Raw genomic sequence first — 27,438 nt, 5'->3', positions numbered from 1 at the left:
CCTGGCAGGAATGGTGGAAAGACACACAAAGCTCTTCCTCAACAGTTCTCAGTTTCTCCCTGTTTTTAGTATATGGTGCTGATTATTTTGTGGCTCATATACTGCAAAATAAAGGGGTACAATGAGAAGTACTATGGCCATGAGGCCAGAGTACAAGTGCCAGCTCATATACTCAGCATATAAGCTGGTACTTGTAGTACTACAGCCTCATGACTATAGTATTTCTCATGTTACATTTCTCTGGGAAACAAAACACAGGGGGCACCATAGTTTGGGGAACTTTCCCCGCAGCACACCCGACCATGTGTCGCGGCACACAGGTTGAAAATCACTGATTTATGTCATATGTTAAATCACAAAATAACTCAAACAGGTAATATTCAAACAAAGTACATGGTTCCCCCCCCGCCCCCCCCCAAAAAAAAACAGGCTCTCACCCAGCTACATACAAGGAAAAATGAACGACTTGCAGCTATAACAATTTGACAGCGGCTGTGTTCTGAAGGCCAAAAGTGCCAGAGTCTGATAAGAGTCAAAATTGGAATGGAATGCCAGCAGATATGAATTTGGCAGATGCTCCCCCCCCCCCAAGCAGAAATCAGTAAAGATAGCTGTTGGCCATATGATAGCTTAGCTGTCTAGAATGCACTGCAAGTTCAAAGATCAAGTGACTACTACAGGTCTGAGTGAATTCCAAGAAAATTGCAGATCAAGCCATTTGGACTCTACACTGTAACCTTTATTTTAGTTTTTTCCTTCAATCCACCAAATTCTTAGCAATTGCCAAGGTCTAGGTCATACAATGCATTGGTCTCTCTTGCTACAGTACAGATCCTGAGAAGCATAATTCCACCACATAGAATCCGATGAGCTGTTATAATTGAGAAAGAAAAATGCAGTCAAACCACGTGTAAGGCGAGGGATGGTAAAACATTTCCACAAAACATCCAATTCAGGATGGGTTCTCACAGGGTGTACTCAGATTAGCTTAGAAAATGCAAGTGTCTGCCCACTTCCCTGAGACAAGGCTGTAGAGGGTAAAATACAAAAGATTTAAAGTACATAAATTGCCTGTTATTACTTGCTTGTGAGAACACAACTTTTTATCTAAGAAGTGACACTAACCATTTCCCTTCCATTGATGCAGCTCATACATCCTGCTAGGGGGGCATTTTACAAGCTATAGCCATAGAAGGCCTCTGTATTAGCCTCACTATCTTGAGCTATATAACAGCCGGAACTGTAATATGCTCCCCCAGTTTATTTCAAAGTGGGTGTCATGTCCAGTTTATAGGAGCTAGGACCATGATCCTAAAAAGCTGAGAAAGGGTAATGTGCCCCACACCCAAAAAAAAAAAAAAAAGACAGCAGTAGCCTGAGGAAAAGCTTTAATATGCAAACAGTTGGCATTGCAGGATAAAGCCTATTGCGCACAACTCTTCAGTTCTGTAAATCTAGATTTGCTCTAGTAAATCCTTCAAGTGTATGGAGCAAGTTTGTCAGCCCAGATTAGATTGTGGGCAACAGATTTATTGCTATTACCGTCAGTTCCCATCAAGTGATGTCATCAGTTATTGTGGGCAAAAATAAAAAATGGTAGAACACAGAGAATAGGCCCAACTCCTTCCATTACACCTCATCCCTATGCACTCTCCACAACTGATCTTTGTAAAAAATTAAAATGTAAGATGTGAACTGATTGACAAAGGATATAGTATAGTATAGTATCCATGTAAGTCTACAAACATGCATTCCTTCAAATGGTCTGAACAGGGTGTGGCGTATACTGTCCTGCCAAATAAAGCTAAATCTATTTAAACAACCCTAGCTGTGTTTCTGCAAAAGACAGATTTAGACAGATCAGTCTTTCGTAGCTTATCAGCTATTTGGAAAGTATGTGGACTTGGGGAAATTGCCAGTAGGTTGAAACCACGAGAACAAAAAGTCACAAGTGGAAACTTTGACCAAGCATTGTCATGGGGGAAGGGAAGGTTTCACCAGAAAAACACTTGTTTTGAAAGAAGTTTTTGTATTAAACTTTTTTTTTCTTAAAGAATAATTAGTAAACAAAAAATCTACTATATGCTGCAACTTTTAATCTGGCCACTAGGCTTAATACTAGTCTGGCTCCTGTTTATTAAGTAGGGTTTATATGCAGCAGTCACTCCTTTAGAGAACACTTCTGTAGAAAACAGAGAAAGCGCTGCCTTCACTGCTGACACCTAGAAAATTCTACTACAATCATCAATGAGTCGGCTCAAGACTATTGCTTCCATGAACGAACATATATGATGAATGCAAGATGGCAGTCCCATAATCATAGGCAAAAAAAAAAATTGAAAAAGAATTTTAGAAGCAAGAAAAAGAAAACACCAGATACAAGACAACAAAACTGAAAGAGATAATAATTAAAGGAAACATTTTCCAAGTTTAAGTATCAGTTCCCTGGGTTGGGAACTTCATCATTATCTTCCCTAAAGGGGTTTTTCCAACAATCAAGTTGGGCCCTATCCAGAGTGCTCAGCAATCTCTGTCAGCTCCATAGAGATGAATGGAGCAGAAAGGACATGGGTGGCCATCTGCTTCATTCATCTCCGGGAACGACGAGGGGTCTGACTGAGGTACCTTGACCTCATCACTGATACCCCCACCAAAAAGCAAGTTAGGCCCTATCCTGCAGAAAAGGCCTAACTGGAAAAACCACTTTATGGAAATGAAAATAATGGAAGCCTAAAGGAGCTGTTAAAATGTTCATTAATTTCAATGGCTTTTGTTAGCATCTATTCTGTTAGTGCTGCAGCCGTCCAATTTTCTCCAAATTATGTAAGGACTATTTTTACCGCTGATTGTGTATGGGATTTGACTTGTCGCAGATCATAAGGCCATATGTATTTTGATAAATCCCATACACAACACAGCTAAAATGTAGGAATTATCTTTTCAGTGTTAGATTAATAGATGCAAGATTGAGATAAGTTTATGAATCACGCAAGAATACATTTTAACATTTGTTTTTTAATTACATCAATGATTAGGTTCCCATTTCTACATAATCAAAAACATTCAAATTCTACAAATTCAAAGAAAGTTTGACTTGCAAAGAACAATTTGCATCGAAATACTTCCCTAACCTATAAAGAGAGGTAAGAAAGTGGGGAATGTTGACCCTGGTATATCACATGGTTACTATTCCCTTAGCTCTGCAATATGGCAACAATATGGCATCATGTACATTCAAGGCACTTGTAACAACATTTAGGTCAGAGCGTTGAGGTATTTCAAGGCGTTTCTGTCCTTGTTGGAGCATTTGAATGGTGTTGTGACACAGCAGTGTCTGTGCAAGTATAAAATAAAGCTTATACAGTAGGATGAAGCAAATACCCTGTGCTATTGGCCAGCTTCCAGTATCTGTCTCTCAGGATAAAAGCCGATGATTTGGGTTGTCTCTGGCGGGTGAAGATTCCTTTCTTGTTTCCCACAACGCGAGTAACGGCTGCATTGGGAAAAGAATATGAATATTTACAAAATTTGCAGCTCATTAATAGTTTGTCAGTGTAAAACAATAATCCCCTCACCAGAGAACACTGGCATTTTTAGCTTTTGATTTTTTCTTTTTCACTCTCAGCCATCCAATAGCCATAACTTTTTATGTGAACTTTTTTACAGTAGGACAGATTTTACAACCCAAGGATAGGAGTGTATGGGGGCTGGTGATTTGCAGTCATATCGCAGCCTCCATAGAGTTCTTTGGCTTCTGGTCATAGATAACATATATAGCCCGCCAGCCCCTGCACCCAATATAATGCCTGTAAGGGGAAAAAAAAAATTAGTGACGACGTCCCCCCAGCAGGTGCTCTTCTATCCATCACGACTCCGGCATCAGTTCCGTGTCCCATGCCATACATCGCAGGCATCATCACAATGCCTTAGACGGACCGGGACACAGAGCCGATGCCGGGGCCGCGATGTATGGAAGAGGACCTGCCGGGGGGACGTTGGAAGGGGAGTACACTTTTTTTTTTCTTGAGTATAATCCGAGTTAGGGTTTTTCAGCACATTTTTTGTGCAGAAAAGCTCAGTTTATACGGTAATTAATAATGGGTTAATTATATAATACAAGTTGTTTCAACTGCAGCAATACCATATGTAAATTTTTTAAATACTTGTGCAAAGTAAACCAACTTTTTGTAATATTTTAAATGTTACAATGTAATATGTTAAAATAATTTAACATCTTTATCCATGATGCTCCATTACTGGGGCAATGGTTTGCAATTCAATCCATAGGAGGTAAAGACGGATAGACCTACTTTGTGTTGTCATGAAGTCCGCAAAGTTCCAAATGAGTTCCCCAATAACACATTTCTTTCGCTTTTCATCCAATACAGAGTGGTAGTGTTTTAATACCATTGCTTGATATTCCTCTGTGAACATTAATGGGGGGTCCTGAAATCCAAAGGTCATTTAGGTCATGTATTATACTCTGGAAAGGACGGAATCCATTCATATTACAACTTTTCATATTGACCCTTTGAAGGGAATCTGTCAGCAGTTTTGACCATACAAAGCTTCAGATAGCGTTAAAGGGGTTTTCCAACAAAACAAGTTAGGTCTCAGTGAAGCGACCCCACAGATCATGAGAACATGGGTCCAATGTACCCCAGTTAGAGCCACTCGTTGCTCCCCAAGATGACCAGAGCAGCCGGTCGAGCATGATCAGACTGCACCGTTCATCTATGATGCTGACGGAGATGCGGAGCGGCAGGGGTCCAAAAAACCCTGTTTGTTTTCTGTAGGTTTCCCATCACTGTAGGAGACCCCACCCCCACTAAAGCCCACAATGTCTTTGCAGGAAGGTAATGTTTCCATTAATACCATTTTAGAAACTGTATAAAATGTTCAAAATTTTTATGGATAGCAATCTGTGATTCTTATGTTTTATACTGAATTGTCATTCACAGTATGGAATTTATTTTTTATTTTAAAAAAAGACTAAACATACCTTGGTTTGTATATACTTGTGTGTGTCCTTTGTTATTCCTCTGGGTAATGTACAATACTTGTTTGTAAGCTAATACTTTGACTTGTTTTGAGGACTACATTTTCTATACAGACCTACTGTGTTCTATTTATACTGTATATTTAGTTATTTGACCACTAGTGGACCTTTTCTGTGTATCTTGTCTTTATAATGGATTTGTTTTAATTGAGTGAAGTGTTATTTTATGCTTTCTATATTTTAGGTTTTTCCCTTTTTTTGTGGTATTTCATTCAATCTAGTGGAAGTACATTGTGTCCTTACCCCCTTTGTGGGATATTTGTATCAGTGTTCACACTTCTTTAGTTGCAAAAGTTATAATACTTAAACTTTTCTTGTCATGGAATAAACCTTCACTTTTTTTTACTTATGTATATTATTCAGCCTCTTAGCTACAAGCTCCACACTTGTGTGTGTGTGTGTGTGGGTGTGTCCAAGATGCACATGCTATGGTCTTATTAGTCAGCAGCACGTGCTTGTAATGATGTCACAGGTGGCAGGTACAACCCCTTCATTTTGCCGATTGTAGATTTTATTCAGATCTGGAAACAATGGTTGCTGAGGGGCCGAAAGAGGTACTAAATGAGGACCAAAATGGCAAAATACTTTGAGGAATGATTCCCAGTGTCACCTGGAGCAGAACTATGTTTTTTGTGCTCAGAATGACGGTTACCCTTTAAGGGCGGATGCACCCACATATTCTGGGGATCTGCCACATCTACCATAAGAAATCACAAAACTACTTACATTATGGAAACCTGGTATAGTATCTGCTCCATATTCACTCTGTATGATAGGTTTCTCGTATTTGTTGTACCAGTTGTCAAACTGGTTATATAACTGGAGCTGAATAACTTCCAGATGACCGGCATCATGATACCAGGAGAAGTAGCTATTGACACAGATCACATCTACGTATGGGGCCTAGACATATAGAAGTAAAGAACAGGATCATAATTTTGGCCTATGAACAGCAGGTTTATACAGCAAACATAATATTTGATATTTTGCGTCATTACTCGGTCATCTAAGATTCTGGTTAACAGAGGTGTAACTAGGAGAGGCAGGGTACCATAGCAGGCTTCTGAATGGGGGCCCCCCTTCCCACTTTACAAATATGTATATTTTTTAACTCACACATGCAGCTTCAATCACATACATGCAGTGCCATATACAGACGTACAGCACATATATATATATATCTATATATCTCTATGTATATACATTATATACATACATACACAGTGTCAGAATCCTGGTGTACTTCTATTATTGACCACTAGTGGCTGCTGTTTCTATCAGTCTTATTGTACTGCCCTTTTGCTCCTCAGCACTGGAGGTATATACACATCACATATATAAAACACCATATAGAGCATATACACATCACCTATATGTTATATATAAATTGTACAATGTGCAGCATAATATGTATATAATGGTGCACATCCTCCATTCTTTAGTTTGTCTGGTCAGATGATGAGGCCCCCTGACACTGCAGGAGCCATAGCAGCTGCTTATGGCTGCTACCGCTGTCGTTACAATAAAATTTTATTTATCCCCAATATCGTCTCTTGCTCATTACATTAGTTGGCTACATCTACTGCACTGTAATTAATAGTGAGCCTGACAGACATTTTTGATAAATCTTATGTATATGAGAGCAAACCTGTTCTATATGCTCATGGCAACCAATCAGAGCTTATATTTTATTTTCCCTTGAATCTGGTATGCTCTCTGGGGACTGTAGCAGCTGTAGAAACTTGTAGTAAAGTTGTCTTACAGAAGATGAATACAAAGAACTTAATTGCTGGGTGTGTGCAGAAGCTTTATAGGGATAGTCCAATTGGCAATTCTGGAGCTATGTTGTACTCACCTCCTCCACAGGGTAGGCCCTAACATGCTGATCAGTGGGGGTCTCAGTGCTGAGATCACGAAAACGAGGGAGCAGACTTCAGCTCGGCAATTCCGTCAACTCCATAGAGAATAATGGAGCAGAACGGCCATTAATCTGATGGAGCGACAAGGTTCTGACGGAGGCATATGGGACCCCATCTCACCCGAACGTTTTTGTGATCTGTGTGGGTTTCAGCACAGAGACCCCCACTGATCAGCAAATTAGGCCCTTATCTGCCCCAGTTTTTGTAATCTCACATGTGTTGTCTTATATGGTTATAACTTATAACTTTTTAAAGTAATTTTGAGACTGTTATCATCACATGTTGTACTTCACATTCGCCATTTTCAAAATTCGAAATTATCTTGTTTTCCAATGGATAGTTTTAACCCATTTGCGCTATGCGTCCGATATATCAGATGCTGAGCGGAGTGACTTAGCGCCATAATCACCGTGTCATGACATATGCAAGTCAGGACAGATCCCCCCACTCTTGAATGCCACCATTCTGTTGCACAATCACTATTACACAGCCCCCCCCCCATCGTCAGTTTTTCTTGCGTTATTCCCAGCACCACCCATTTTTCCTAGCGCTATGCCCCACTTTGTCCGTTTTCCCTTCCCCCCAACTGCACCTAAAAGTGCATTGTGATAGTTGAAGTGTAATGGTGCATGCTGTGTGTGGAGGTGGTATTAGTGCACGCCGTGTGTGGAGGATGTAGCAGTGCACGAAATTTGAGAACTTGCTACTAAAACTATATACCTTCTAAAATTCGTAAAAATAAGCAAACGTTAAAAAAAATTATGGAAATGGCAAAAGTATGACTTTTTATCAAGAATAAAACATCAGCAAAATTATACTACTAGTATAAACTACAATGTGTCACGAGAAAACAATCTCAAAATCAGTTCGACAAGTTAAATTGTTAAAAAGTTATTACGACAAGAAGAGACACTGGTCAGATTTAAATAAACGGGCTGAACATTGGGTTTCTATATTTTCAAGGAGATTTCAGAAGTTACTTTTTTGGAGAATCATTATATATGAAATATATATTACAACGCCCCTATATATCACCAATTTTCTAATCTTAACCCCATCAAACTATCGGAAACAGCTATGAAGATTGTTAACCCTTTGAGTTGTCACGAACCCGACTCACCGAAGTTCACACAAGGGGATACCTACTCTATGGAGTACCAGAATTTAGCCCTTAAGCTCCGCCCACTTCCACAAAATGGCTTCCTGGCACTAAATTTACTCCACGCAATCTCGGCACCCAGTCCACGAGTTACTTATGCAAAGGCCGTAGGCACCTCAACCGCACAGACAATGTACCCTGATGATAACTCAGCACATGCACTCACTACTTATACAATTTTACAATGATAAATTCACACAGAACATGCAATCGCTTACTACACAGACTATGTGAACAATGACCTCTGGTAATGTAATTGACTTCAGAAACTCAGATTCTTTAAGGCTACAAGCAGAGACTTATTAAAGGAACACTTTAATTTAAATAAAAAATGCAGTACACTCGAAGAATAAAATTGTCAGATAAAATGAAAAAGATTAAAAACAATACACATACGATACTTACAAACAAAAAACTCTTGCTAGTGAAATAGGAAGAAATTCTTTGGCCCGAGGACAGGGCATAGACATCCATCCAGTCTTCTAGTGTGATGACCTTGACCTTTGAAACTCGGTACAAGCGTGTGTCTAGACCCCATAACTGTCCTGTGTAACTGGGGACCCATAATTATGAATTATGCACCAGTTATGGACAGCTATGATATTCCCATTGTCTAAGTTTTGGAGGGAAAACCAAAGTCTGCTGGTTCTTTCACCTTCCCCCCCATTCCTGAACCACTCTGGCCTAAGGTGACAATTCTACCACTCAGGAAGACCATGCTCCTCTGATCAAACAGAGACTCCTTGGGGTGTTAGAGACAAACTGCCAGGCTCCTCTTCCTGGCAGATTGTAAAACAAATGGAGCCTAATGACTCAGGACAGAATGAAACAACACAAAAGAAAAATAAAAAACAAACAAACAAACTGTAGAGTACTAATATCATCACAATAGTGATTAAAACAAAATGGAGTTAAAATTAAGAATGGTCTGATTTTGTTGGTAATACATTCATTCAGCCCTAAAATGTACAAGTTTATAAAACATAAGAGAAAACCCATCTTAAATTTGTTCTGCAATTTCTCCCAAGTATGGACCCCACATGTGGACATTGCTTGTTGTATGGGTTCACAGCAAGACGCAGATGCCATTTTTGCACTATAGAATTTTGTGGTTTTTAGTTGGTTCATGATGCACTTTTGTGAGCTATAAAATATTTGTTCTTCCATTATAGTTGCCATGTGAGTGCTTTTTTGGGGGGGTGATATGTATTTTTGGTGGATATCATTTTGCCCTATTGCTGAAAATTTACCCTTATTTTGTTGGGAGTCAGTATGATTACAACAAAATCAAAATTCAATATTTTTGCTTATGTTTTACATTTTTTTTAGAATAAAACCTACTGTGGGGAAAACATCTAAAATTTTTGCATTGCCATTTATGGCATAAACATAAAATAATTTTTGGTCTATAGAGCTGGTTTAGAGCTTGTTTTTTGCGGGACATATACAACAGTGCCTTTTATGCATTGATACATTTTCACCGATGAAGAGGGCTCAGCGCGTGTTGGGAAGGGGGTTAAGTCTTGAATTTATAAAGTACATAGAGAATGTAGTTGCCAATACTCCCTCAAGTAGCCAATGGTGGTATAAACAAAAATATAACCTAATTTTTAGCTTAAAGTTAAAAGGGTTCTTTCACTAGCTGCATTGTGAAAAATGTGGTGACAGGTTGTCTTTAAGGTCTAGAAAAGGCTGGGCATGACGTGGATATCAATATCAAAAATATATTATCTTTGATAATATGGGACATGATGCCACATAATGTAAATATACTTTGCATAAAATCTGGGAGTGTGCAGTCATTTCCCCTGTAGGATATAAATGCCATGGTAAAAGGTCACTGAAAAGATGCAAGAACTTTTAGATTACTAAGATTAGGAATTTTAAAGATAAAGAATATAAACAGAATCATTCTTGCAGTACGTATATACAGAGTCATGTAGTAAAAATAAAAATTAAAAATCCAACTTACACCTTGGTCTCTTTCAAAATTTGCACTGCTAGCATAAGTAACTGGTCTAGTGCTGTCAAGTTGTCTAGTATGAGCAATGACAGTCCTGTGAAAGTGGATAAAAAAAAAAAATAATCAAAAAATTAGACGTATTCAGAAAAATGAAGCGATTGCTCCTAGTAGATCCCTTTAAGCTCACGAGTAGATTAATAATGCATTTTATAATATACAGGCAGTCCCCGGGTTACTTACAAGATAGGGCCCGAGGTTTGTTTTTAAGTTGAATTTGTATGCAAGTCGAAACTATATATTTTATAATGGTAGTTGCAGACAAAAAAATTTTTTGCCCCAGTGACAATTGGAGTTTAAACATTTTTTGCTGTAATGGGACCAAGGATTATCAATAAAGCTTCATTACAGACACCTTACAGCTGATCATTGCAGTCTGGGACTAAAGTAAAGCATCCAGAAAGCTTCACCAGAGGTCAGAGGGGTCTGTCTGCAACTATGGGTTGTCTGTGAGTCGGGTGTCGCCCGTAGGGGACCGCCTGTAGTGATAGATTTTTACTTACATGGCTCTAACTAAAAACTAAATGGTAAGTATAAAGGGATGTAGTATTTGCAGAATAAAGCTACGTTCACATTGCGTTTTTGGACATGTTTAGCCTGAATGCTAGGAAAGCTTTCTGTGTATACACTGAGTGTGTCCCTAGACTTATACTGGCAGACAGGGCCATCTTTTTTGACTCCATCTGGTCAGTATTTGTTACATATGGCAGTAAACACAGGATTAAATAGTGTAGCAGACTGCTCTTTTTCTTCCTGCTGGAAAAGGCAGTAGGTGCTCAGCAAAGGCAATGATAGATAGATACGACTAGAACCGGTCTCCACTAAGTATGTGCTGTGGGTGTTTCCCAAGTGATCCTGAGAATCCTTCTCCTGCTTTCAGGACTTCATACAGTGGGATACATATCCTTACAACTGAGGGTTAAAACGCCATCTGAATGTAGCCTACACAACATAAAATCACTTGCTATAAGATCTTTCTTTTTATTTTTGGATTGTTGGACAAAATTGACTTTTTCTTAAAAAAAAATTACCGAAAAAATACTTATATTTATGTATTTGGTATTAAAGGTTTTGTTACATACTTTTTCATAGTAGATTATTGCTGAATTTGTTTTGCAGACACAGGACTGCCACTCTGTAGAATGTTAGCTTCATCTCTAACTGTATACGTACTAAAAGGTTTTATTTAACCCTGTGGCAGTAAGAGGTTATCCACTTACTTAAAATAATATCCTGCCTCAGGAAGCTCTGAGGCTGGTTCATTGGCAACTGACCACATCACCACTGAAGGCCGGTTTTTATCTCTTCGCACCAATTCTTCCATGACAACTAAATGGTGTTGCAGAGACTTGTTTCCAAAATTCCTTCTAACAGAGAACACACACAAAAGATAAATGAGGCAAAGATCATTTTTAAAACTGACAGTAAAGACATTAAATTAAATCTTACAATTGAATGTTCTCACAGTTCTGTTTCACCTGTATGCTTTTACATGCATCGTAGAATAGATAGTACACAAAGTACCTATAGCACGTACAGAATAGGTTCTGTAGGTTTGTTCTTAAGTTGAATTTGTATGTAAGTCGGAACTGTATACTTCGTAACTGTAACCCCAGTCAAAATTTTTTTGGTCTCTGTGACAATTGGATTTCAAAAAACGTTGGACTGTCATAAGCACCAGGATTAACAATAAATCTTTATTGCAGACACCTTTGATCACTGTTAGAGCTGTTTATTATAGCCTTGGACTAAAGTACAGTAAATTACCAATTATCAGAGGTCCGTTTGTAACTAGGGGTCGTCTGTAAGTCGGATCCTCTTAAGTAGGGGACCACTTGTACACAATTTCATTGTATTCAACCATAAGGTAGCCACTGTTATGTGAAGGGTTCTTATTTTAAAAAGTATAATTTAAAAAGTAACTAAAAAAAAAAACAATCTGTTGTCATTTTTCACATTAAACGCTTTTACTTTAACCCTTCAAGGAAATCTAGCTTCAAAATAGATAAAACAGCGTCACTCACTTATAGTCAATTGTAGTAGATAAACCAGCATCACTTAGTGATTCAGGGTTTGCTGTTTAATGATTTAATGTTTTTTATTTACAGCCTTAGGGTACATTCACACGCGGTATGCCCGGTATGCTGGAGGTGAGGAGGAGGTGACCCCTCCTCCCTCCATAGGAAATAGCGGCGCACGGCCACACATCCGCCGAAAGATAGAGCTTGTTCTATCTTTTTGCGGTGTGCGGCCCTGATCGGTGCCGCACATGTGTAGCACCGGATCCCGCCGTGCCGCTATTGCCGTCTATGGGGACGTACAGACGGCTGCAAATTTGCGGCCGCATGTATGGCCCCGCAGACGGCAGTGTGAATGAGCCCTTATAAAGATCCAGTTCTTGTCTATTTATTTAACTGTACTGGTTCTGTAGATCACAGATACAAAAGTCGGTGACCAAAAAAGGATCACTAATCCTATAATAGTTTATAGAATATTTATTCTACGCTTCCACCCACTTGTTGGCAAATTCCAATACCACTCCTGGAACAACTGGTCTATTCTCCACCAACCTGTTCTCTCAGCTAACATCCTCCATGACCTACAATCTGGTTTTTGTACTATGCACTCCACTGAAACTGCTCTAAAATCTCCAATGATCTCTTCACAGCTAAATACAAAGGTGACTATTTTCTCCACATTCTTCTGGATCTCTCGCCAGCATTTTATACTGGGACCACCAACTTCTCCTCATGATGCTTTGCTCTATTTGCCTGAAGAACACTGTACTCTCTTGATTTTCTCCCTCTCTCTCTTTCCGCACTTTCAGTTTCTCCTTTTCTGGATCATTCTCTTCTTAACTTCCACTCGCTGTCCCCTTCTCTTCTCCCTCTACACTGTCCCCATTGGACAAACCATGAGCAGATTGTTTCCCAGTATCATCTTTATGCTAATGATACCCAGCTATATACTTCTGCACGTAACATCACCCCTGCCTTACTCCAGAACACTAGTGAATGTCTTTCTGCTGTCTCTAACATCATGTCCTCTCTTTTCTTGAAATGAAATCCTAAGACTGAACTTCTTGTTTTTCCACCGTCTACTAACCGACCCAACCATGACGGTCAGTGGGATCACTAAAGCACCGAGGCAGCAGGCCCTCTGTCTTGGGTTGTGCAGGACTCTGACCTCTCCTTTGCACTGCGGATTCAATCTCTTGCTAGGTCTTGCTGCATGCATCTCAGAAACATCTCCAGAATCTGCCAATTTCTCACAATTGAAACCTCTATAATTTTGGTCTTTTAGACCAAACACTACACGGAAGCCTCCAGTCTGTGCCAATCACTGCACTGGCTGCCCGTCTCAACCCTCATCCCCAAAGCTCTAATGCACCTCCCTAACTCATTTCAGTCTATTGCCCAATCCGTGCTCTTCGATCTTCCAGTAATGTTAGATTAATCTCCACCTCTCATGCACTTCTCCACAACTTCTCCGGAGCTGCACCAATTCTCTGGAATGAGCTTCCTCAGACTATCTGACTAATACCGAACCTCCAAAGTTTCAAACATGCTCTTAAAACCTCTTTAGGCAGGCCTATCACACTCGCTAACCACATGAAAAGGTCAGCTCTCTTTACTAACCCATCCTGTGCCCTCTTCCTGTCTGTTATCTGGCAAACACCAGATAGATACCAAGCTCCAGGATTCTCTGCAATCACATTTACCTTTGTATATAAGATGGTGGCTAATAGCTGATTCGAGCATAATTTTTATTTATTAAATTATTTTATTCTGTTCCCTTATAAATAATGGCTGGAGAATTATAAAAGCTCTAATACCTCTTGTATGACCCTTTCATATTCATAGACTGTAAGCTTTTGTGAGCAGGGCCCTCACTCCTATTGGTCCATATGACTGTTTGTACTCTGTAATGTAGTGTTTTACATGTATATGTCCCCTATGATTTGTAAAGTGCTACAGAATATGATGCCACTATATAAAGATTATATTATTATTATTATAATACGTCCGATAGTCCAAAATTACATAATGCTGCATACGGCTACTGAAAAGATCTTTGCTACAGGTACAAAGTGGAAGAAGTCTATAGACCGTCCTGCAGAAAAACAGTAGATAAATAAATACAAAAATTGTTTTCTTACGGGTCTTTTATTCCTACTCCCGGGCATTCATCGATGACCACAATACCATATTTATCACACAGGTCCATGATCTCTTCAGCATAAGGATAATGGCTAGTGCGAAATGAGTTTGCACCCAGCCACTTTAACAGGTTAAAATCCTTCACAATCATGGACCAGTCCAGCCCTTTTCCTCTTATCTGTTGAATGACAAGGCAAATATTACAAGGCATAAGTAAGCAATTTGGACCTCAGGATTTCAGGTATAATGAATTTGCTGCTCCAACCAACATAACATTAGCAAATATGAAATCCATGTTGCAATATTGTTTCAAATAAGCCTTACAGAACTCAGCCCTTTTTCTTTTTTTGCATTTGTTTTTTACTTCCTTAATTCCAGAAGTGATAAAATTTTTATTTTTACCTTTACAGAGATGTGTGAGGGCTTGTCATCATCGGGACAAATTGTACTATTTAGTGGCACCATTTAATATACCAGAAAAAAAAAGCAAACACATTTGCAGTGTATTCTTGTGGGCTCTGTTTTTACGGCTTTTATTCGGCACTCCAAATGACATGTTTCCTTTTTTTCTTTGGGTAGATACGATGATAGGGATACCAAACTTTTATAGGTTTTAATAGATTTTAAAAAATTAAAAATATTTTGTACAAAAAAAATATTTGCCATTTCTGAAATTCTGAGGCAAATAACTTTCACATACTTTGTTGTATGTAAGGTGTTTTTGCGGTACGTGCTGGCATTTTAGTTTTTATCAATTTGCGACCTATAGGACTGTTTGATAATCTTTTATTCAAATAGTCATGGATGTAAAAATGGATGTTCTTTTTTGATAGAACAAGCATTTTGGGAGTTACGGTTTATTTATTTTTATATGTGTTATAGGGAAAGGGGGCGTTTTAAACTTTTAAATTTTTTTCAATATTTGTTTTACTATTATTTCAGCCCCTCTAGGGTACCTCATCCCTAAGGGGTCTGATTGCTCATACTATATACTGCAATACTAATGTCTTGCAGTAAATAGCAATTTGGATGATGATATCTAAATAGTCTGTCATCTGAGGGTACTTGTATGGAATTAAAAACCTGGTGCCACTTACATCATAGTCTTCATGTTTGTTGACTCCATGGAAGTAGAATGGTTTCCCATTAATTAGGAACTGCTGCTTTGATACATGAACTTTTCTTATTCCAACAGGTAGAAAGTACAAATCCTCAAGTATATCACCATCTGTGTTGGCTTTAATTTTTACCTGAAACACACAATGGGGGAGATTTATAATTCTGTCTACATCAGCATTCTGGTGTAATTTTCACGTCAATTGCCGTTCGCCACATTTATTAAGAACCAAGCTGTTTTCCAGAGTTGTCCTTAGTTTCCCGGGCTGCTACCTCAGGAAAAGGGTGCATGGCCTAACCCGGGTGCTAGAAAATCATTCTGTGCACCAGAAAATTCTGAAGTAAACTAGACCAGCTGGTACAAAGTACACCTCCACATATTTAAACTACTGTTATCTCGAGCAGAACACTCCAGAACACTATTAAATATCCCCAAATATGAACGTTGGGTCACATGACGGAATGACGTAGGAGCTACATTGCTCCGCCTCCCGCCGTCTTACTGCCAGACGCTGAAGCCCTGGCTCGGATGCCTATGCTGCACGGACCCTCCGGCTTGGTGAGGTGGATTACCTGACCGGCCACCATCTGCACAGAGGAGAGGGATCACAGACACTGTGCGGTAGGAGGCCTGCGGCCTCCTGGTCTCTTTCCCGGCATTACCGCTCAGCGTCAGCGGGGTGTTCATTGCAGGAGAACGAGCCATTGGGGCGGGGCAAGGCCAGGTGTACCCGGGTGGTCTACCTTCTACGAGCCTGCTGACCTCCACTTCTCTTCAATAGCTGGTTATGAAGAAGTTCTTATTTGTTTGGAGGTGTCAGGAACAGCCAGGGGTGTTTGGTCCTCTCAGCTAATACTTTCCTCTAACAAGGTGGCAGCCGTGAGATGTCCCTGTGTAGCTGGAGTGTAAACACAGTGTGAGAATAAATGTGAATGGTGCCATTCATAGACTGCTGGAGGGTTTTTGCTACATTAACAAAACTCTCCTTTCTTGCACTGCTTATATCCTTCCGCTGGCAAAGAGGTCCTGTGTAGCCGGAGACTAATCACAGTGGAGGAGTTAACGTGAACTGTGACTGTTCTACTAGATTACTATAGTTGGCGGGAGCAGAAAACCTTTTGCTATACTAACAACAAAATCCTGCTTCTATGAATTTAAAAAGTTGCGTTTTGGACTTTCTTTTAAGACAGTGATGTCCCCTGCTGAGGCGGTAGTCCAGGCAGATGCTCCCCGGTGTAATCAGAGTATATCACAGTCTGGTATTGTGGAGGACAATCTTCACTATACTAACAAAACACTGAATTCAGGAGACAAATCACAGCTTGGTATAGTGGAGGAGTAAATGTGAACTGTGACTTGTATTATCATATTACTATAACCTTTCTGAGGGGATAATCTTTTCTATACTACCGTAATAAAATGCTGTCTTCAGGAGATAAAAGGGAACCTGTCACCAGGGACCTCATTTTCACTAAAGACAGATTGTAAAAGCTCATCACACCTGCAGTGCATATCTGCCTTTCTGCATTTTCTAAGCATTTGCATTACAATATAATTGTGTGTTATAACTTACTCTTGCACCATGAAAAAAACCTGGGGTAGTCACAGAGGCTGGACTTGGATGCATTTAAAAAAACAACATGTTACTCACTCCTCAGAGCTTGGCCCCCGCCTTTGTGCTCCTGTACAGCTCCACCTCCTGCTCCTTCTCAGAGGTCACAGCCTGGTGAGATGACATCAGTGGGGGAGGATCATGCTGTACAGGAGCACAAACATGGAGACAGCCAGCACAGACAAGTCACATGTTGTTGTTTTTTTGAAATGCATCCAAACCAAAGTCCAGCCCCTGTGACTACCGCAGGATTTTGTCAGGCTGCAAGGCAAGTTATAACACACAATTATACAGTAATGCAAATGCTTAGAAAAGGCAGAGAGGCATTTTTACATTGCAGATGTCATGGGCTTTTACAATCTGTCTTTAGTGAAAATGAGGTCCCTGGTGACAGGTTCCCTTTAATCTTGGTGTGGCATTGTGGAGGTGTATATGTGAAATGTGACTTGTTTCCAGATCATTACAGCTTTTCTGAGGGGACACTCTTTGCTATATTAACAAAACGCTGCTTCCAGGAGTATAATCACAGTCTGGCATAGTGGTGGAGTAAATGTGAACTGTGTCTTCTATTATTGGATTATCACAATTTTTGTTACAATTTTACAGAAAAAGGGAAGCCATGGAAACTATTGGCTAAAATTATTCAAAATACACGGGGTGGTATCAAAGCTGTTACAGCTATTAGAGGACATAATGGGCAATTGTAAGACACTTTATAAGTCCTCTAGTGACAAGAGCTGTGCTGCAATCAGAGAGTATTTGAAGGATATTGAATTTCCATGTCTTTCAGCTGAGCAGTTAGAGATGCTGGAAACACCAATTACCCTTATTGAACTGGGGGAAACTATTGCTGCCTACAGTAAAAACTCAGCGCCAGGACCAGATGAGTTTCCATTTGGATGCTATAGGAGGTATAAAGAAGTGTTGTTGCCCAAGATGTTTAATATGCTGGAAGAATCTTATGAGAAGGGGAGGGTATTCGAGAAAATGATCGAGGCAAGTATATTATTAATCCCTAAAAACGAGAAGGACCCGCTTGATATGGGGTCGTATAGACCCATTTCCCTGATTAATACCGATGCTAAAATCTTGGCGAAACTACACGCCCAAAGGCTCCAGAAGGTAATTACTAGTAATGTACATGAAGATCAAAGGGGATTCATCCCAGAAAAAAAATGGCAGTGATTGTCTGAATAGGTTATTTGCATCTCTGAAGGAAGGTGAGGGGGACCTCTGCTCGATCCTGTCATTAGATGCGTTTAAGGAATTTGACAGGATTGCATGGAGGTTCCTGTGGGAGGCTATGTATAGATTTGGTTTAGGGCCTAGTTTTATGTGATGGATTATGACTCACCAAAAGTAAGAGTCTTTATAAATGGGATAGAGTCAGAGCCCTTTCATCTAAATAGAGGTACCAGACAGGGCTGTCCGCTCTCCCCTCTTCTCTTTGCCCTTTTTATTGAACCGTTTGCCCTTTTAATTAAAACCTTTAATCAGAACAACAAGAAGTATGATACATGTGTGGGATAAACTGCCCCTATCATTTGCAGACAGAGTTGCCCTGATAAAAATGGATTTTCTACCCGAAATTTTTTTGTTTTGGCAGCCTGTCCCATTTGGATGGATGATTCTTTCTTTAAAGCTTTGGAATCTTTGTTTAATGAACTCATATGGGGCAGAAAAGGAGTAAGAATAAAGCTTAGCTCTTTCTTTTTGGCTATTGCTCAGCTATCAACTTTAAATATGTGCGGTTATATAGTGTGTATATTTGTATCTAGACAAATATGAGTAAATTATTTGTTACTCTGGGATTACGGACATGTATGAGATGTAAATTATTTCCCTGCAATATATGCGTGTTTCAGTGTTTGTTTAAATTTTGTAAAAACAATAAAAGCTACATTTTTTTAAATAAAAAAAATTATATGGAAAGAATAAATATCCCCAAATATATATTTTATAATCTCAGATTTTGTTTTACACAAAGTTGTTTATAAGACAATTTGAATGTAACTTCTTTGTAGCCATATGTGTTAAAGCAGGACGAATAAGTTACCCTTTATCCACAGGACAAAGGCTACCTGCTAGGTGGCAGGTCAGACCATTAGGATGTTCACTGATCACAAGAACAGAAGTCCAGTAAGTATAGCGCGGCTGGTTGAGCCCACTTTCTACTGCTCAATTACTCCAATGCCAAATACAGTAATTCAAAGCCAAGTGTTTTACCAGGCTCAAAGAATTGAATCGTGAAGAGATGTGCTTTTGAATGCGTAAGATAGGGACCCTATGTTTCTAGTGGTCAAATTTTCTCAACTATTTCTCAACAAATAGTTATCTTTTAAACTGTATTTAAGGGTACCAACCTTTAATTTACTGTTTTTGTACACATTGGGGGTCATTTACCTGAATATTTCTCATTTGTGGCGATTTTCTCTGAATTGCCCCGGGATTTTGGCGCACGCGATCGGATTGTGGCGCATCGCCGCCGGCATGCACGCGACGGAAAACGGGGGGTGGGAGGGTGTGGCCGTAAGATGCCCCGACGGATTTGGAAAAACCCCCACATTTAAAAAAAAAAAAAAAAACTGTGTCGCTTGACACGCACTTACATGCACCCAGGGTAGGACGGTGAACTTCAGTAAACTCAGACGGAATTCAGAATTCAGCGCAGCAGCGACACCTAGTGGACATCGGACGCACTACCTTAGTAAATCGCCTGAAGACCCGAATCCTCCACTGAGAACGCGCCGCTGGATCGCGGCAGGACCGGGTAAGTAAATCTGCCACATTATGTTGAAAAATTTAAAGCTGCTAAGAGTTTAAGGGCCTCATTCCTAGTTTATCATCTGACAATTTTATTGCTTTGTAATGTTTTTTATTTGTATATGTCCCCTATGAGCTGTAAAGGGCTGCGGAATATGATAGCACAATATGAAGATTTAATATTATTTTGATATTGAGGAGATTTTTTTTAAAAAAGTGATGCAAAGTGAAACAGTCTTGTGCTGCACCAGATTTATCACAATGTCTGCTGCTGGAAAAAAAAAAAATTATTGCCTAGTAAAAGACTGCGGAGTCATACATTTTTTTACTTTATTGACTTTTTCCTGGTCCCTGATAAATACCCCCCATTGTCATGTTGTCTCTGAGCTGTCATGGGGGAACAGAGACAGGAAGCTAATTTACACAAACTGCTTACATAAAGAAGAAAAGAAAAAGAAAAAAGAACACGAACAAATTTTTTTAATGAAGTATACATCATTTACTATTACCATCTGTACTATTCAATTATAAAAATGTTGTCTGAGGTTTAGTTATGGTTTACGGAACTGGTTTACCGGGTGGGCAATTCTCATTTATTCCCAATTAATTATGGTGCACAGGACAAACTTGGAAAGAATGCATGCTGCAGGCCTTCTCTTGCACCTCATCCATCACTGATGCTTGCAACTCTCTCATTTTAATAAGCCCATGTTTTTATTCTGCTCTATCGATATAACCTCTAGTGGTTTATTTGACAAATGGCAAACTTTCTATGCAGTTGAAGTTTGTTTTTTGTCAATTTTCCATTTTATAACAAACAACAATAATTTACATTAAATATGGAGCCGTAAACTACCTTACCTCAAAGGAATAGAGATATCCAGGATTTTCATTCATTAAATATGGCCACCAAAGACTGGGATTTGCCACTTTTAGCTGTCCCACAGCCCCCAGAGATGTTGCTATCTCTTGGCCATCTTGGGAATGCAAGGTAACAGTTACAGAATAGTATTCTGAGCCAACCACAGATACTTCATAGTTTACCAACCCTAAAACAGAGGAAATAAATAAAATAAACCTCTACATTTCGTGCACAAAACCATTGGGATTCTGTGTATCGCCATTCAGAGTGCAAAAGCCCTCAGCTCTTCTCTGCCTAAGGGGTTGTGCCACAAACCAAGTTAGAGACCCCCACAGATCACAAGAACGAGGGGTCCCAGGTACCTCAGCGCTCGGCAATCTCTGTCAGCTCCATAAAGATGAATGGAGCAGAACGGTTATGTGCGTCTGTCTGCTAAATGAATCTCCGCGAGCGAAGAGGGGTCCTTCGGACCCTTTGTTCTCGTGATCTGTGGGGTTTTCATCTCTGAGACCCCCACCAATCAGCAAGCTCGTGGGACAACCCCTTTAATCATGTTGCATAAAGAAAACTTATGACCAGACACCTTTTTGTAAGCGAACAGAGCTAGTTAATGCAGTTAATTCTCAGTTTCATATAAATTATTACAGTGGTGGTCTGGTTAGATACTAGATCTTGCCACAAATAGCAGGGCTGTGAGGACAGAGTCGTGATAAAATAAACTGACTCCACAAACATTATAATATTATAAAAATTGTGAAAATTTCTTATAATGTCTTTTCTATTTCCGAGCATCAGTAACCAGAACCACCAACCACAGTACAGCACAAAACGCCACCCCAGAATTTATAAATACCACATTACAGCAATATATACCACCTAGAAATCAGATCCTGCATTCAGTGCAGACAATGACATTGGAGACCCAAGAGCAGCCAATAGTACTCAAGAACCAAGAGCAGACAATGATATTAATGGAGAGACCTACAGAGTACACAATAATAATACTGGAGACCCCCAGAGCAGAAAAAATACAATTTCCAGGCTCCTATTATACTCTCAGCGACAGCTAGCTATCGGCCACCATAGACGTGCATTGTGTATGGACATATGCGGTAAACATATTGGGGCACATTTACACAGGGTCACTAGAGTTCACTGAAAGTGCATTGTCCATCTATAATGCAACGTGCAACTATTCACTAAGATTGCGCGTCTGAAATCATGCATGTGTTGCTTCCCTGCTCAGGTCCGACAGAGTTCATCATCTTTTGTGGTGCATTTTAAACATAGGGCTTATGACACAATTTAAAAAGTTAAATACAGCGCTCAGTCCGGATCAGTTATCATTAAATACCTGTGCAAGCCATTTTAGCCCTGAAAAAGGTGCACAGTCTGACTAAAGTGCGCACTGCGACCCCTGTTAAATGAGCCCCATTGTGTCTGAGCTGTGTGGCTGCACCACAAAAGATATAGCTGGTCCTATTCATGACTAGCTTAGCAAAGTTGCTATATGGCTCCCTAAAGAAAGGGAAGGGGTGAGGAGTGCTCACCTCTCCCCTCATCACACCTGGCTTGCAGCTCATGGCACACATCTGCAAGTAGCCTCCGCTGCATTCCAGCCATGTAAACAAAATTGTGATATCAAGAGTCTGTGAAACGGAAAGACGTTTATAAAAGTTCAGCAACCATTTCCATTAGTTGATTAGCGGGAAAGCCCCTACTGATCTGATATCAATCATCTATCCTATGCATAGGTGATTTTCAGAATCTGAATACTCCTTTCAAATTTAATGCGATATTTCCGGGAATTGATTTGAAGGACATCGACCACAAACAAGGATTGTAAAGCAAGCACACTGACATACTGGTGTGTGCCCCCTCTAGCAAGATCTCCTCAAATTTTAGCTTCTTATGCCTTTGTTTTTACAAAAAAAAATTATTATTGAGCCTGGAGCCCCTCAGGACCATTTGCATAATTTGTAAAGTTTTTTTTCCCCAAAAACAAGGGCATAAGAAGCTTAAAAGAAGATTGGATCCTGCCAGAGGGGGCACACACCAGTATTTAATGTGCTTGGTTTAAAATCCTTCATCCTGGTGGTAGATGTCCCGCCTGGAATTAATACAGAAATATTTCAAGATTCTTATAGTTAAGTACCCTGGTATAAAATAAACATTAACACTTGACATTTTATTGCATTTTCAGTTAGAAACAAGCATTCCCAGCTCACCGCCAAGAGCTTTTTACGCTTTGAACTTACCTGTGTTTTCACTTATATCTGTAATAATGGTGATGTCATCAATGTACACTGAGGGCGTTGTATAAAGTAGCACAGGTCGATGTATACCGGCATAATTAAAGAAATCAAACTGTATATCTTGAACAAAGTATCCTTTGGGATATCTGTTTTGGAAACAAATACACCAGTATGTGTTATTTATTTTACACCTTACAAAATACATACCTGCCATGAAAATGAAATATATAATAGAACTACTGATCTGTAATAGCATATTTTATAAAAGATGAGAAACAAAGAAGATTGGTGGCAGTAATGCCCAATTGAGAGCTGTGCATGCAAGCACAGCTACTCTATATTCACATCTATGGGAGCTTTAAAGGAAACCTACCACGTAAAATAGTAGGTGTAAGCTGCAAATACCGAGTACCAGCTCAGGGTGAGCTGGTGCATACGTCCGTTATTGTCATAAACCGCTCTATCGCGGTTTAAACAATTTTGAATCTTTATATCTGCAGCAGCTTAGGCGCACCAAGCGCCAAACGAAATAATGCTCTGGCACCAGCTCACCCTGAGCTGGTGCACCGTATTTGCAGCTTACACCTACTATTTTAACGTGGTAGGTTTGCTTTAAAAATAGCAAGTGCAGAGTCCAACTAGGCAATCTTTTTATTAACTATGTGTGAGGCTGGATGATTAATCTGGCAGAGCTTAAGTCCTACTTTGCATTATCTATTAACTAGTTTACTGCATAAAATTTTGGTGCACAAGCCACATCTCCTTTGTCATACTAGTCAGAAAAGACGTTTTTGAGTACAAATGATGCCAACATTCTGGTGCTAGATTGATAACTCTCCCCCAAAGTTCTTCAATGGCATTGTACAGATTATGGGCAACATTAACCCCTTAAGGACCAAGCCATTTTCATTTGTTGCATTTCCATTTTTCACTGCAGTCTTTAAAAATCCATAACTTTTTTATTTTTCCATTTACGGAGCAGTGTCAGGGCTTGTTTTCTGTGTAACAAATTGTACTTCTTATTGACGGCATTTCACATTCCATCCCGGCTACTAAGAAGCTGGAAAATAAGTCCAAACTAGTAAACTGGTTGTTGCATAGTCCAACATACTTACCGTGTGGGGTCAGTCATGAATTGGATGGTTCCTGGTGGTAAAGTGTTAACAGTGAGCGTGTTATTCACAGCAATGGTGATGCGACAGGGAGCGCCCATACTTCCTTTTAGAACACTGGATATGTTGACTTCAAATGGCAGATGTCCTCCTTCATGCTGTGTCACCTGTACACCATTCACCCACTGCAAAGAAGGCATAGGACTTGTAGCATCTCATGAGGGTTACATTTTTGTGGTAAAAATTTTAATTATAATGGCACCATTTGATAAATAATATCTATTTTGGTCTACTAATCTAATAAAAAATGTTGGTTGAGGTGGAATGGAAAAAAATAGCAGTTCCATGAGAGATGGTATTTATTTTCCTTTTAATAACATAAGGGAAAAAATATCTATTAGATAGGAGGACTGGACTCATATATGATAACATGAGTCCCTGCTTCAGGGTGGAACATCATGACAATATGATCACAGTGAAAGGGAAAGAAGGGACTCCTTGGATCACTATGATGCTCAAATGCTAGCTATCATAAACTTTTATAAAGACCCTTATGTCTACTGCTTGGGCTACTGACACTTTGTTATCTTACCACTTGGGGTTGTAACTGAGAATGATGAAGCCCCTCTTTCAAAATGACCACCTTATTCCACAGTTGATATTAAAATGTATAAAATGTCAACTATCAAAGTTTCTCTCCACCCCAACCATTGCTGCAGAGGGTCCGTTACACATGGTCCATGAGAATGTCTGAAGGAAATATATGACAGATTAAGCTAAGGGGTTAAAACATATCAATCTTACTACCTAAAGCCACCACTGGAGGGAGCATAGGAGCTTCCTATTTTATAATATATCAGTCAGAAGACAGGAAGCCCAAAAGTTAACAAATTCAGTAAAAAACTTTGGACCTTAAACCGTCCGCAATGATGCAACGTATTGGATAGTTCCCAAGAATACCATACACATCAGCGATTTCATACTTTTATTTGCTAATAGCAAACTATTTTTTATTACTTGCTGATTATACTTTAGTCATTCATGAACATAGACTGTAATTAAATATTCTGTATGTTGTACTCACCACTACGGAGAAATAATGGGCACTGCCAACCCGCAAGACAACTCTTTTAGTGGCAAAGTCTTCCACCCAGCGACTGGGCAACCAGACCTCTTTCTCATACCAAACCCAGCCAATGAATTCTCTCAATCCAATGTCCTGTGTTATATCATTGTAGCTGGCAGGTACTGGCATATCCAACACAGGGCCGCTCTATGGAGATAGACATATACAAGTGGGAATCATCACTTTAGTAATGTCGGGGGCTCAGTCAAAAGATGTTAGGTGGAGAGTGCTGACATGGCTGGGCACCTACCTCCCGGAGCGGCCGCTTGTACCACTGCTGCTGGAAGCCCTCATCCCTTTGAGGGGATTTATCAGCCCGGAAACTCCAGATACCATTCAGCTCCTTCAGCTCCCGGGTGGGGGTCTCTTTAGGATATAACATACCCCCGCTTAGTGCATTAGTGAGGCCCGTGCCCAGGAGCAGTAACGTCCAGTACGTCCATTGTCCGCGCATTGCTGCGGTTTCCGCAGTTTTCTCTGCTGCTGCTGCTGGTACGAATCCTGCAACAACTGGGGCAAGTCACATGACCCGCTCCGTCACGTGACGGGGGAATGAGGCGGCGCGCGGTGATGGACGCTCTTCTGGTCTTGCGGCACTAGACCTGTTCTGCAGGAAGTTTCATTCTACTGCATTAGAGAAGCAACCTACCACGACTCAAATCACAGAGCTATGGGAAGCTGTAAAGGGGCTTCTTTCTTTCCAATGCTAAATAGTAGAGTACTTGCTGCTCCTTGCAGAGACGGGCATAGGACCGTGCTCCATGAAGAAAAAGGATGCAGATTATCTCTCCTCCTGGAACACACATGTCTCTTGCTTCCTATTAATGGCAGACTGCCTCCTCCAAACAAGTTAAAACCTATCCACAGGATAGAGCCCAAACTGCTGATCAGTGGGGGTCTTGGGTCACAGTGATGAGACCCCCACAGATCACAAGAACTGGACGGCCCCTCTGTCAGACCCCTTGCTCCCGGAGATGAATGGAGCAGACAGACCTCCCGTTTTTGTGATCTGTAGGTCCCATCACTGAGACACCCAATGATAGCCAAGGCTGAAAAAGCTTTAATGACCAGGGCATTTTTGTACGTGGCTATAACTTCTTTTTTTAATTTTTAGTTTTATTTTTGGTCTTCGGCTGTCTCTGACAACCAGAAATTGTTGCAGACTCCGGACCTGCACCCGTTGATGTCTAAAGTCAGCAGGCTGTCCAGGAGGAGTTAATGAGCAACATACTGTTCTAAGATGGGATGAGACACAGCTTCTAGGCACCCTAAGTCCACGTTCACACGTTGTTTTGTGTGTTTTTGATGCATTCCAAAGGCTATAACCATGACCACATGCTAAGGTTACATTGCGTTTTAGCAAATGCAATTAAAGCGCAACGTAACCTCAGCATGTGATCACGTTTGAAGCCTTTGGAATGTGTAAAAAAATGCAACGCATCGTGTAGATGCAGCCTGAGGGTGAAGACACATGTGGCATTTTTACGCCGTTTTTAGTTAGTGCGGTTTCAAATCGTTAAAAAACGCATGTGTTTTTGACAGGTTTGACCAATTATCTTAATTCAAACTGGTCAAAAACGCATGCGTTTTTAACGATCTGAAAACGCACTAACTAAAAACGGCCTAAAAACGCCACGTGTCTTCACCCTAAGGGTGAAGACACACATGGCGTTTTTGGGCCGCTTTTGGGCCGTTTTTACTAAGTGCGTTTTCAGATAGTTAAAAACGCATGCGTTAAAAAACGCATCCGTTTTTTAAAAACGCATGCGTTTTTTGAAAACGCATGCGTTTTTGTCCGTTTTTCATTGCGCAATTTCGGAAAAACTGACAAAAACGCATGCGTTTTCAAAAACGGATGCGTTTTTAAAAAACGGATGCGTTTTTTAACGCATGCGTTTTTAACGATCTGAAAACGCACTTAGTAAAAACGGCCCAAAAACGGCCCAAAAACGCCATGTGTGTCTTCACCCTAAGGCTAGAAGTACATCACAGACTATGCACTGGCTGGTTTCACAGATTTATCACAGTGCTGGAAAGGAGACACCAACCACCAGGGAAAGATGATACAAGGAGTTCCTGCTGTAATCACCATGATGGTTAGAGTTCAGGTGGAGGAATCTGCACAGTTTGTTATCCATGGCCTCGTTTCTTCTAAAATAACCTTTTAAAATTGAGCCTGAGGGGCTACCCTAGCTCATCTGTGTTCTGGCTTTACAGACGGTTAGCAATGACTGAAAATAAAGCAATGCAAAATAGATACAGCATATCGCCATG

The 27,438-nt window shown here is 40.1% G+C and overlaps 1 protein-coding gene and 1 long non-coding RNA gene across 4 annotated transcripts in view; one reads left to right on the top strand and one right to left on the bottom strand.

Annotated features, from left to right (window-relative positions):
- Positions 1 to 712: 712 nt before the first annotated feature.
- On the bottom strand, positions 713 to 25,824 carry GUSB (glucuronidase beta). Of its 2 annotated transcripts, XM_072136238.1 has the most exons (13): positions 25,415 to 25,824; positions 25,123 to 25,311; positions 24,042 to 24,223; positions 22,930 to 23,072; positions 20,671 to 20,858; positions 15,415 to 15,567; positions 14,317 to 14,495; positions 11,378 to 11,524; positions 10,110 to 10,194; positions 5,786 to 5,962; positions 4,311 to 4,446; positions 3,382 to 3,493; positions 713 to 871 (listed from the first exon to the last, which is right to left on the bottom strand). In XM_072136238.1, the coding sequence occupies exons 1-13, from the start codon at positions 25,616 to 25,618 to the stop codon at positions 796 to 798; spliced, it is 1,971 nt and encodes a 656-aa protein (XP_071992339.1). In that variant the 5' UTR covers positions 25,619 to 25,824; the 3' UTR covers positions 713 to 795. The 2 variants fall into 2 exon arrangements, with proteins under 2 accessions (XP_071992339.1, XP_071992340.1); XM_072136239.1 differs by lacking the exon at positions 713 to 871 and having other exon boundaries at positions 2,996 to 3,493; positions 25,415 to 25,821.
- Positions 12,618 to 27,438, top strand: part of LOC140118388 (uncharacterized) — a 32,786-nt gene continuing 17,965 nt past the window's right edge. For both annotated transcript variants that reach the window (XR_011853187.1, XR_011853188.1), the window contains exons 1-2: positions 12,618 to 12,837; positions 19,116 to 19,185. This is a non-coding gene — a long non-coding RNA (uncharacterized lncRNA). The remainder of the gene's footprint in view (positions 12,838 to 19,115; positions 19,186 to 27,438) is intronic.

Source organism: Engystomops pustulosus, chromosome 2 (assembly GCF_040894005.1).
Source record: "Engystomops pustulosus chromosome 2, aEngPut4.maternal, whole genome shotgun sequence".
Lineage (NCBI taxonomy): Eukaryota > Metazoa > Chordata > Amphibia > Anura > Leptodactylidae > Engystomops > Engystomops pustulosus.
The sequence above is the reverse complement of the archived record's forward strand: the minus strand, read 5'-3'. Positions and strand labels throughout refer to the sequence as shown.